At 38.6% G+C, this 13,084-nt stretch overlaps 1 protein-coding gene across 1 annotated transcript; it reads right to left on the reverse strand.

Annotated features, from left to right (window-relative positions):
* Positions 1–232: 232 nt before the first annotated feature.
* On the reverse strand, positions 233–4,655 carry LOC125878203 (uncharacterized). Its single transcript, XM_049559401.1, has 3 exons — positions 4,507–4,655; positions 1,724–2,688; positions 233–494 (listed from the first exon to the last, which is right to left on the reverse strand). The coding sequence occupies exons 2-3, from the start codon at positions 2,684–2,686 to the stop codon at positions 489–491; spliced, it is 969 nt and encodes a 322-aa protein (XP_049415358.1). The 5' UTR covers positions 2,687–2,688; positions 4,507–4,655; the 3' UTR covers positions 233–488.
* Positions 4,656–13,084: the final 8,429 nt, after the last annotated feature.

A 13,084-nucleotide genomic window follows, 5' to 3' on the forward strand; every position in this document is an offset into this window, starting at 1 on the left:
CAAAGTTAAAAGGACATAACTATCAACCAAGAAAAAATTTAAAGGCATGTTTATGAGTAATACTGACATTTAATCAATCCATAAACTTTAGGCTATACACAAGAGTGTCCTTTTTTCCAAAAGCACATTGGACTTCAAATTTTAGCTTCTTCCAAGTAACTAGAGACTGAAAGAATAACCAGAACTAAATGAACAATTGTTTTGTGTATTAATTAACATAAACCATTAGTCATAAGATAGGAATCACAACAGATAAGAAATGCAACAATATTAGAATGTCAATAGCTAGTTACCATATAGTATATCAACCACAACAAAAACAGCAAACAATTCATCACAATAAGTTACACAGGCAGAGACACATCTAAGTAGAGACATATTTCACATCCAAGTAAAAGTTTGTATTTATTTCGGGGTCTAAAAATCCCCACCAGCAGATGGCATTTCCTCTATAACGCTCGTCGCTCTTGCGAAATTGATCTCCAACTTCAATCCTGTGAATGGAAGGGCAGAGTGTTATCACTGTTACATGTTTGTACAGCCAAGGGAATAAAAGGGAACACAGAGAACAAGAGAGAATATACATACGAAAACTATGCACTAGAGACATTTAAGTTTCGCAAGAGAAAGTGTAGACTAGCAAGAGGTTTCTGGTATCGAGACTATGCTGCAAGCCGATGTGAAGATTAGCAAAGAGCTACATTCAATAGCTTGATAGCATCATGGTTTAGACTGGATGGTTGGTGACTACAAGAAACTTTCTAGCCTTCAATGCAGCAAACCTCGAGTTTAAGTCTACTTGAGAAAATACCGACCATTTAAGATTCATTTATCTATGCATAACTAATAACTAACATGACCCAATAGTTGAACTTGAAATACATAGGAGAGGACAGTCACCCAGCCAGTACTTAAGGAAACAAAATTCAGCAAATAAAATGCATGATGATAGGCAAAGTCAGATGCAATAAGGAACTACGTGACTAAAGGACCATGATGAGTAAACACGGTGACATGACATTACATTGTAAAATACAGAAGTTGGAATGAATCAACTTCTTTTGATAAATTGTCATTTCAAGTCCCAACGAATTTTCTAATTAGAGACCAAAAGAACATGTTTTCAAATTTAAAAGATAGATAACTGAGTGCAGCAACTTTGCTTAAATGAGAGATAACCGAGATAAGACCACACACAGAGACATTTTGTTTTGCAGAGTAGACTATGTATCTATCAGAAGAATTGAATTGATGAGTGAATAGCACAACTTCTCTTTGTACAACACAAAATTATTCACACAAGAGGCACAGCTTCTCAGAATTCATAGTAGATATATTTTTCTGTTACACCTCTAGATTACAAACATGTAGGCAGGAATTTAAATTATTACAAACATGGATCATTCAACATATCCAGATACAATGATCAAGCATCTGTCATCTTGTAGTCTCCCTTGATATAATTCAGTATTTTAATTACCCACCTACTTCATGAGTAGAGATAGAGAGACATTTGTTTTTTCATGTCCCTTCAAAATATGCATTTATTGAGTCAATAACATACACATATTTACAGAACAGACTTGCTAAATGATAGCGAAACTTCAGAATGCTCAGGTTGGAAAAGGGGGTGACCATTCCAACTTAGGAGAACAGAGAAATATCAAATAAGTGAAATAAATGAGCAACACTCGAGATTATTAAAGTGGAACAGCTAACATACCTCATCTTCATCATCGTCTCCCCCATCTTCTTTGTTTTTCTTGAGACTGGTTGTACCCCCCTCCTTGCTAATGGGCAACTTCATTGCTCCAAACGGTGTGTCCACATTTATGTTACCTTTCATGGAATAGCCAGTACCTCTCCCTCTGATCATGTCCCAAAGAGCAGAGCCAAAGTCCTTGGGCCTGAAGGTTATTGGAAGATCGATATAGGTGATTCCATTTTTTGCAAGTGTAGCTGATTTCTCAAGCTCTGCACCACCAACATTCACATCGGAGAGCCAAAGATCATAATCAAGGCTATTGAGCCCCAGATCAAAGTCGTTCTTATTTTCCAGCTTTAACTTAAGAACTGCTACAGTTTCCTCAAAAGAGAACCTCTGGAAATGAATTTTCTCAACATCAATGTCTGGCTTGTAAGGTATAGGAATCTCTCCAGTTTTCTCGAGAGGAATAGTTATCCTACCAAAAACAGGCACATCAACTATGAGATCAACCTTGATCTTATATGGAATGATGCTTCCCGGCTTTATATCGTGGTATGTAGTTTTGATGTCATCATAAACCAGATTAAGTGGTATTTTGACGGTCTCTGAACCATGTGCATGGATCGTTCCAGCGTCAGGGATCAATCCAGAAAGCAGTTTCCTTCCATCACTCTCAATTAAGTAGTTTATGTCAATGAGAGGAATTGGGATGGGGTTCGGGTTCTTCACAAGCACATCAACAACTATTTCAGCCTTTTCAAGATTGATATGAGGAATATGAATTCCAGAGACATCTGCAGTTGGTTTTCCAAAACCTATTGTTTCCTCAATTTTCTCACCAATATCATGGATGAAGTCCTTAACTTTTTCAATAAAACCACCCTTTTGCTCATCTTTCTTGTCATCGTTTTCCTCCTTGTCCTTGTCCTTGTCCTTGAAAACCCTTTCGACAATCTCTGGATTTTCCGAAGACGACATACCTTGGAAGCAAAAGAAAGAATATTCAATGATTTACATAGTAGACTAACAACAGGTATTCAAGACACAAATACACTAGCAAGCAACAACTTGGAGTTCAACATGTTACATAACTGTGCACCACAATCAGAAAGTATGTTTATATTGCTTCTAGAGGATTGCTACAGAAATAACGGGAAGCATTTCAATATTATACTGCACTTAAATAATACACCTTCAAATCATACTTAAATAAATTTGTCATACAAATGCTGTGGATGACAAAAAGTGTACTGCTTGCGCAACTACCAGAGCCAGTAGTGAGAAACTGAGTATTTAATCTAAAACTTCAGACAGTTGGTAGAATAGCCAAGGGCCACTATGACATTAGCCAGAGTAGCTAGGACCTCTTTCTCTAGAATGCTCTACATTGTAATTTAGTTCTTTTCTTCTTCTCTTTTTGCAAAGTAATGCACCTCAAAGGCTGAAGACTGAGATTCGATCTAAATGCGACCAATGTGATATAAATATCTTTCCTAACATGTGAAAGGTAGGGTGCCCGCCAACTGAGTTGGCCCTCTACGCCAAGATTCCAAGGTTTAAAGGTGAACCTGGAAGTTTCTTTCCTTTTATTTTTTTGCTTTTTTCTAGGGGAGGTGGCTCAACGAACCGCGAGTGTGCCTTGAGAAAAAATGGTAACTTGATAGTTCTAGGGGTAAAGTGCACGGATACCCAATTTTGTTGCCGACATTTAACTTGTAACCTCTTTTTAAACTTTTTTGCACGTGTACTCACTTCGGGTTAACTTCAATACAAAGTCTAAACTTAAGATATTGTGTCCGTCATTTTTGCTTGAACTTCTACCAATTTTGTCGCGGACTTCAGCCATTTTTGCTTGAACTTCAGCTAAATGTGCATAAAGTTCTGATAAAAAGGGCTGAAGTAAGGCAAAAATGACTGAAGTCCACAAAAACTTTTATATTTCAGACATAGTGTCATTTGATTTTGTCAAGACTTAACTACAGACACCACATGTCTGAAGTGTTATATGGGCAAAAAGTTTAAAATGGCGGGTACAAGTTAAAAGGCGGTGTCAAAACAGGCCGCCCCGTGAATTTCCCTGGTTCAGGTAGCTTGATGGGATGAGCTGAGTGGGGAAAAACAAGATCAAAGCCATAGAACAAATATGGTAGAATTAAGTGAAAATGGGATTATCAATAGTTAACTCTTGATACTACAATCAAGAAACCACACATCCAACCCAAAATCAAATCTTAAGACATAAAATGGAACAGCTAAAGACCATTATAAACTCCTTTGAAACCCTAATACAACCAATAGAGAACAGGTCAATTATGTTCAAATCCCAGCGGAAACAAAAAAAAACACTAGGTGATCTGTCCTAGTTTTGGCAGACAGAGGTACCAAAGTTACCCATACCTGTTGGCAGATTTCTATTCTCTAACAAGTAATGTTATAATTAGAAAACACAAAGCTTTAATCTTTGCTCACAAGATTGAGTACTTGAGCAAATTCTTGCATCATAAACAAGTCAACTAAAAGCATACATACAAATCTGACAGTCAAAACAGATATTCAAACACATTCAGATGAATCAAGAACCATAGAAACTAAGGATCTGATCAGATCAATTGATAAGTACAAAAAAAGGTAAAATATGACATTTTGGGAAATCAAGATTCAAGACTGATCTGCAAAGCAGACAACTTTATATTCAGACTTCAATTTTATTTCAAAACACAAAATGGGGTTGATCTAAATCCGATCAAGAAGGTAAAAGAGTGCAGAGCAGGAGAAAAAAACACAGAAAAAATGATTACCTTTTGCTTGGAATTTGCTGGAAAACTTATTGATTTTGGACAGAGAAGTGTAATATGTAGACTGATATATATATTCAAGCGGTTCTTTTGGTATTTATTGTCAACACATGTCTTCCGCGTGTGGATATTAATTTGTGTTGACCATCACGACAAAAACTTGTAAATTATCTCTTTCTTTTTTCACATAAATAATTATCATTTAATTTCACAAAATGTCTCCAATTTATAGTATTTTATTTTATTTTATATTAAAATGATTAAATTATGGAGACTTGGAAAGAATATGAGGGGTTTGAAAATGATCAAAATATATGTAATTGAATATGGTTACTATAAGTCTATAACTATATTATGATCATTATTTTATTGAGATTTTTTCATTTTTATTATTTTTAAGGGAAAATTCCATAACAAGGCAAATACGTGATATGATAAGCCATTTTAGTTTAAAAAATTATATTTTGTAGGGTTTTATAGTAAATTTCTTTCCCCTCCCTCCCCCCTCTCTCATCTCTCTCTCGCCCCTCTTTCTCTCCAACCTAAAAAACATGCATTCAACATAAATATGACAATTGTATTTTGTATTATGCATCAAATGCATTTGTATTTCATATCAACTGTATTTTGTATTATGTATCAACTGTATATGTATTCTATATCAATTCTATTATGACAATTGTATTCGTTGACACAAATTATGTTCGTTAATACAATCGATACAATTATATTCTATATATGATACAAATCAATTGTATTCATACAATTATATTTATATTTGTATCAACTGTATTTGTGTTTTGTATCAATTATATTCGTGATACAAGAAATACAACATGTATTCATCCTCTCTCGATCTCGCTCACCTCTTTCCTCCTAAAATATTTTGATACAAATCAGTTGTATCAATTGTATTTGTGATACAACCTAACACAAGGAATACAACATGTATTCAACATCTCTCATCTCTCTCCCAGATCCCGCTCTCATCTCTCCTCCCTCTCCTAGTCTCGCTTACCTCTCTCCTCCCCCTAACATGCAGCTATAATTCGTAATTAAGCAAATTATAGCTATAGATCTCTAATTAAGTTCAAACTATAGCCATTTTTGAAAATTTCCCTATTTTTAATCATTTGAACCTCCTTTGTGGTCTTATTATTTGTTGTGTCTTGGAATTTTTCCTAAACAATTGTTTCCATACTATAATTATCTTGATAATTTATGACAGGAAAGTTGAACCTTGGTTTTCGAAGGAGAAGGAGAAAGGGGAGAAATGGGGTAGAAGAATTGATCAACTCATCAAGCTTATTGATGAGTCCGAGATTTGGACTCATTTGGGGCTTTGTTTAGATAGATTTAGTGTCCTCAAATGCCTAATTTGTGTCGTAAACTGATGTTAAAGCCTTGATTTTCAGGTATATGGATTGAGGAGCAAAGTAAGGACACTAACATGCAAAAAGGAACAAAACAAACTGAAGAAGTGGAGAAAGGCGTGACTGATGATCGCCAAGACCACTCGACAACTCACCGAGTGGCTCTTCAGTCCGCCTAAAGTTCCAATGTGTCAGCCCTGAGGGAAGAAACCAAGTCGGCGACAGGAAAAGGGCAATCGGCGAATCGTCGATCAGTTCCACGATGACAGGATTAATTGCCCAAAGTTACAGAACTTGAGGATGTTGAAAGCTAATGAAAAAAGGCGATAGAAGAAATCAAAGGGCGGTTCGCTGAACCACTCGGCGAACCCTACTTACCTCGCCTAATGGCCCCTTTGTGGCTAATTTTTCGCAACTATAAATTTAATTTTGAACTGTATATTTAGGAATTCTTTTTTTTCTAGATTTTAGCTTGCTACCATTTTAGAATAGTTTCCTTGTAGATTTGAAGGCTTTTTGAGACTAAATTTGGAGATTTTGCAAGTGAGTTACAAATTTTCTGCAAATTGGAGCATTGTAAAGGCTTAATTACTCTCACCCAGTTGATGGCTAATCGATTTGGTAACCATTTTTACCTTTTTATGATGTTTGGCTAAAACCCCAATTCTTGGGGTGTGATCATGTGATTATGGGTTGAATCAGTTTATGGATATTATTAATTACTAGTTTAAATTCTATATTGAAGTGGGTTTAATCATTAGTTGTGGTTTGATTTATGAATTGTAGTTGCAAATGCAGTTCTAATTTTGTGTTCTTACCTTGCTCGAGAGAGAGGTTTTAGAACCAAAGGTATTGATTAATGGTTTGTAGGTGTTGGGTTGAGTTGGGTTCAGCTTGAGAGAGTAAATCCTAAACCCAATCCTATCCATGTAGCTCGAGAGAGTGGATGAATTAAGGTGTGGGTTATTCTTCATTGCTATGCTTGTTGATGTTCGAAAGAAATCACCTGATTCGGGATAGTTGTTCGAGAGAAAGCTATCTCCCTTATAGTTTAGCCTACCCATTGATTTTTAGTTGTTCACTAGTAGTTTCAATTACCCATATATCGAAATTTGCCTATAATCGATCATATCCTGAGAATTTCTCTCCGTATTGTTATTTTATCGTTGTTTTACTGTATTGTAGTTGATAATTTCAAACCAAAACCCCCCATCTGACATTCGTGTCAGCCCTTTTAATTTATTTCATGTCTTTTTCGATAATGTCTATTCCTATAGCTAGCTAGATCACATTTGTACTTCTTAATTGAATTTGAACACATACTTCTCCCTGTGGGTTCGACCCCAACTCATTTGTTGGGTTTTATATTGCTTAACGATTGTTTGCACTTAGAATTGGATGAAGTGTATTTGAAGCATTATTCATCAAAATGGCACCACTGTCGGGGATTGGTGTTGTTTAAAATTATTTTAGTAAAGTTAAATTGTGATCTTGTTGGTTGTAGTTGAATCTACTTATTTTAGTTTTGGGTTTTGTGTTGCTTGTGTTAAATAGATGAGGAGATGAGCGTTAACGAAAGTAATGGTATCCAAGTGAGCCACCAAGATGATGTTGAAAACCTCAATGATGTAAATGACCCAAATGCCAATGACCCAATTCCATTGGGTGGTGTGGGAGCAATACGTCTACCTCTAATTGAAGGAAACGTTGTTTTTCACATTACTAGCAAACTGCTTCAGCTCCTACAATTGAAAGGTTTATTTGGGAGGCTGGCTCATGAGGATCCACATGAATATATTCAAAACTTCATGGATGTTTGTGGTCTATTCTCATTTAAGAACATATCGCAAGAATCAGTTTGTATCAGGTTGTTCCCATTCTCTTAGATGGGTGAAGCTACCAAATGGTTATCGGAGTTACTAAGAGACTCCATTACCTCTTGGGATGAGCTGATCACAATATTCCAAGTGAGATTCTTTCCCCCATCAAAGATGATGATACTCAGGGATAATATCTAAGGTTTTAAACGCTTGTAAGGTGAGCCAATCTATGAGACATGGCTAAGATTTAAGAAGTTGGTGCTGTAATGCCCAACTCATGTACTTCCAAATAATGTGTTGCTGTAATACTTCTATAGGAGCCTTGACTCGGTAAGCAAATGATTTGCTGATCAACTTGTTCCCAATTGTATAATGCAACAACCCTATGAAGTAGCGTCTCAACTCCTTGATTGCATGACCAAGATCAATAGGGCATGGTACACTCGTGAAGACCAAGTCTCTCCTCTTAATTTTAGAATGACAAAAGAGCAGATCGAAAAAGATCAAGAGAAAGACCAAAACATGGCCAAAATGATGACCCAACTAGACATCTTGGCTAAAAATGTCATGGGTGTTGATACAAAGAGTGTTAATGTTATGGGTGTTGGTGGAATAAACCTCGATGAAGCATAATTTGAAACATTGTACAATGAGAAAGTGAACTTCCTAGCCAATCAAAGAGAAGGTTATCGTGCAAACTACCCAAGATCTAGTAGAAATTAATGATGGAATATAGATGAGGGCTAGAGAGATCGAGACAGAGATTGGCGTGATCATAACGCCACTTGGAAGGAAAGGGAGGGTGACAAAGATAGGTATGTCCATCCCCATGAGCGTCAAAAGCCCATGGAATCTGAAGGTAGTCGTACAGAAGGTATGCTCTCACTCATTCTCAATAAAGTTAAAGGGTCAGATAAAGTGTTGAAAGAGATGAAAGAGGATGTCTCAACTCTAAATTAGACGGTGACCTCTCACTCAACCTCTATTAAGCAGTTGGAGACCCAAATGGGACAAATTTCTTCGCATTTGAATCCAAGACAAAAAAGGGGGGTTGCCTAGTGACACAATGGCAAACCCTAAAAATGAAGCTTGATTTGGTATCCTCGTCATGCCACGAAGTTAACTAAGGCGCTTCTTGGGAGGTAACCAAAGTTTTTACTGCTTTGGTTTTAATTTTGAATAACGGGTATTGATTGTGCAGGTTGAAAAGTGAGAAGTGTTGGAAAATGGGAATTTTGGCTACCAAAAGTCCACTCGGCGACCCACCGAACAGGTCGGTGAGCCCCGATATGGACCGCTGTTAGAACCACCAAGCTTGAAGGGGAGCCTGTAAAATTTGGCGAGCTAAATAATTAATCGACGACTCGCCAAACAGGTCGATGAGCCCCAATTTTGTCCGTCGTTTGAACCTCCAAATATCTGGGAGTCCTGTAAAACTCGGTGATGTAAAGTACCACTCGGCGCATCATCGATTGGGTTAGCGAGCTCGACTTACTCCACTGATGGTGCTGCGAACTGAAAGGTTCTAAAGGCCAAACAGTTTAAAACTTCAAAATCTTTCATATTCTCTCATTTTCAACTCTCATACCCTCTCACCCATTAGTTAATCTTCCTTAGTTTTGTGTTTTACCGTATTTTTGTGTGATTTCGTGCTCAAAATTTGAGAACTTTGCCGCTTAGCTTTTCAACTTTGATATTTGACATAAAGATTGGTTTTCCGAACCTCGTAATCTAAGTTTGTGGTTGAACTTGAATGCAATAGGTAAATGTGTGTTGGGTAGTGAGTATAATCGTGTTCAATATGTTGGTTTGCTCGTTTTGAATTGAAATGTGCTCCTAAAAGCTTAAAATTATTCGATTCCCGTGTCTTGTTTGATGAAATTGGTTATATATTGTTAGGTTGCGGTTTATTTGTGTTGGGTCTAGTGGGGTGAAGTTTAAGTAACCTCAAATTGTGCTAAATGACGTAATTTGCCCAATGATGGAGCGTTTGACGTCATTCTTAAGGGTAAAAGTCATCAAATGGTCAATTTTGGCCAAATCAGAGGAAGTCTGAGTACCTCGAGGGCATAGGTCGTATGGGTCTATCTCTAATTGAAAAGTGTTGGTTTTTGATTTTGAATTCGAGGGCTGCGGGATTGATTTTGAAGTGTTGGGTTGAAAATTGGCACGTTGGGTCGTTTGGCAAGCTACGTCAAGTTCGCCGAGTGGTTCGGCGATTTGCTGAATCACCCTCAGATCCTCTAATTAAAATTTTGGTTGATTTTCTTCTGTAACTCCCGACGAGATGCTTAAGCTCACCGAAAGGTCTTCTTGATCGCCCTTTCTGCACCCGTAACCCTTAAAATACACTGTAACTTTTGGCGGGCTAAACCTAGCTCACCGATCGGTGTCGGCAATTCATCGAGTGGCCCTGAACATCGCTGAACTGTCTTGATTCTGAAAAATTTTCAAGCTGGTACTTTCGGCGAGTCCTATCTGGCTTGCCTAATGACTTGGCGACTGGTTCAGCGAGTCTTTCTGCAACTCACTTTCTTCATTTTCCTTGGATAATTTCTAACATGTTTCTATGTGTCTTGCATAAATGACTAGACCCAAAGTGTCAGGAAGAGACATGCTGCCTCGCAATCGAGCAAAATGAATCACATAAATAAGAATGCAGTTGCATCCAAGGCAAAGACAGCTAAAGTCCCTACCTAGGGAGGAAAAGGGAAAGGAAAGGGCAAGGCGCTCGTGGTGGAGTCACCAGAGGTTAGCTCTGACAATGAGGGAGTCTATGAGACTCATCTCACCTCATCTCATCAGACAATGAGGGAGAATCCAGGATTCTCAGGCTCTCATCTCTGAGCCTGATGATGACCAGCTTCTACTTGCCCGGAGAGCAGATATTCGCTCCAAGGGTATTTATGATTCGTCTAGGATCCGTGTGCCTCCTCTTCCTCCTTCTCCAGTTCCAGCACGACTGTGGTTCCAGCACCACCAACACAAGGTCCTCTTCCCCAGTCTCTTCACATACTAAAGGCCGAGAGACTGAGGACTATCAATGAGGAGAAGATGTTGTCCACAGATGGTGTGGTGGACAGATATCCAGAGATATGGAGCACCCTTAAGTCCCACAAATTCCAACTTTTCACTAAACCCCGGGGTCCCTACATTCCTAATTGGGTCTGGGAAATATACTCAACCTATGGTGCTTTGGTACCACAAGGGAAGAGGAAGACCAGTACCCTTAAACCAGTGGATTATGTGGTTGTCCGGGGGGAAAAGGTAAAATGTGATAGTGATGATATAAATGTCGTCTTGGAATGCACTTACAACTTCACAGATGACTACCAGAGTATGATCAAGAAAACGACATTGGAGGATATGAAATGTTGGCTGGCCTCTTTCCTTTCTGACAATACTCCTGGGTGGATTAAGGCAGGAGTACCAATGAAGAAGGACCTCAATGTGGCAGCAAGGTACTGGTTTGTATTTATTAGTAGCACAATCATGCCATCCCAGAACGAATCTATCCTCTGCCATACATATGCGAGCTGTCTTGGATCCATTATTGCTGGGAAGAGAATCAACTTAGGTGCAATCATTGGGCAGAAAATGGCCATGAGGGCTAGGCAACGCTAGACATCTCTCCCATTTCTAGTGTTGATCACTGAGCTGTGCAGACGGGCCCGTGTTCCGCGAGATTAGAGGACAAATATGGAAGTGACTCCCACCTCATTTATTGACATCTGACGTATTGAGGCGGTGTACTTTAAGGATGAGGCTGAGAGAAGGAGAGTAGCTTCGATGGACACGTCCCCGACGATTGATATTGAGACATTACCTGCAAAGGTAGTATTACCTACTCCGGCTACTGAGTCTTCAAGTAATTCTAGTTTTGCCCCCTCTAAGACTCTGTGTTTTTCTGCTGCTCCCCCACCTCCTAGTTTTGCAGCTGGTACTACTGCATCCAGACCCCCGCTACCCAGGCCATGTTGCTAAAGATGGGGCACCTAGCCCATTCTGCTGATGTGTATGCCTTCCGACTAGAGGTTGCGGTTCCCAAGATGATTGAGAGAGCTCTCACCGCTGCATTGACACCTCTTAGAGATTCTATTGATGCCCTCACGGCGAGAATAGAGGTGTGTGAGAGAGGTGAGGGAGCCACTCAGGAGGTGACGACCTTAAAAGCCGCAATTGCAGAGTTGAGAAAAGATGTGGACCAACTGAAGTCCATTGATATGTCTCTGATTTTTTATATTCAGGCTTGTTCTGATGTTCCTCCGGCTACCACCGGTGATGAGGTTAGAGCCGATGACGCGATTGTAGATTCTGAGGCTGAGAATGATGAGGAGCAACTTGGTGTTCAGGAGGAGACCATCTATAAAGGCCTGATTGATTTCGAGGAGGCTATGGTACATTTTCATGTTCAGACATCTTTGAGAGATACCTTTATGGCTGGCTCCAGTGGAGCTAATGTTAATGAGACACTGGGCACTAATTCCCAACCCCAGAATGTAACCCCGGACACTGATGCCCAACAGAAGGAGCGACTAAGATGCAAACTTCACCCAGGCTTAGCCTGACAGGATAATATTTTTAGATCCCTCTCTGTTGTTTTTACTGATTATTTTTACTTTAGTTGCATTTGAGGACAACTGCTTCTTTTTGTGGGTGGGGTGAGGTTTTTCCACACCTACCTCTTGTGATTTGTTATGTTTGTGAATATTGGGCTTTTGTTGATCTATATATATGTTTTGATCTGATCTTGTGGATGTTTGAGCTTGTGGCCCCTTGTTTTGAATGAAAATAGGTTTGAACCAAATTTTAAAAATTTTGCCACCTCTTTTGTGTGTGATTGTGGCTGTTCTTGTGAGAATTTGAGTGTCGATTGTTATCAATACCAATGACTCGAATAGTGCTCTTAATTGAACGAAATGAATGTGTGGCTACGATGAGGCAAATGAAGTTGCATAGACAATGTGTGAACTTTTAGCATCTCGTTATGACTAAACGGTTATCGAATGAGTCTCTTGTGATGAACATTTCACATTAGCTATAAAGTGTGGAGTCTTGTTTGATATTAGTGCCAATGCCTTATGTGATGAGATTACTTCAAACAGTGTGTAATAATACCTAGAATTTTCCCCATTGGTCCGATTGATTGAGTGATGTAAGCACTTGAAATGATCTTAGGCAACAATTTTAAAGAGTGAAAACAATTTGACAATATACCTCTTTTGTGGCCAACCTTGTGATATGTGTGAACCCTCTTGAGCCTTACTCTTTTCTTGGAAGAAACTTGAACAATTGTGATCTCTATTTATCCATTCACTCATAACTTTCATGAAGTGTGATTTGTTTGAATAGCCAACTTAGGCCAAAAGCCTAAGTTTGGGGTGTGGT

Source organism: Solanum stenotomum, chromosome 10 (genome assembly GCF_019186545.1).
Source record: "Solanum stenotomum isolate F172 chromosome 10, ASM1918654v1, whole genome shotgun sequence".
NCBI classification, from domain to species: Eukaryota; Viridiplantae; Streptophyta; class Magnoliopsida; order Solanales; family Solanaceae; genus Solanum; species Solanum stenotomum.

Excerpts from the sequence above, each read along its gene's own strand:
- LOC125878203 (XM_049559401.1), bottom strand. The coding sequence starts at position 2,686 with ATGTCGTCTTCGGAAAATCCAGAGATTGTCGAAAGGGTTTTCAAGGAC.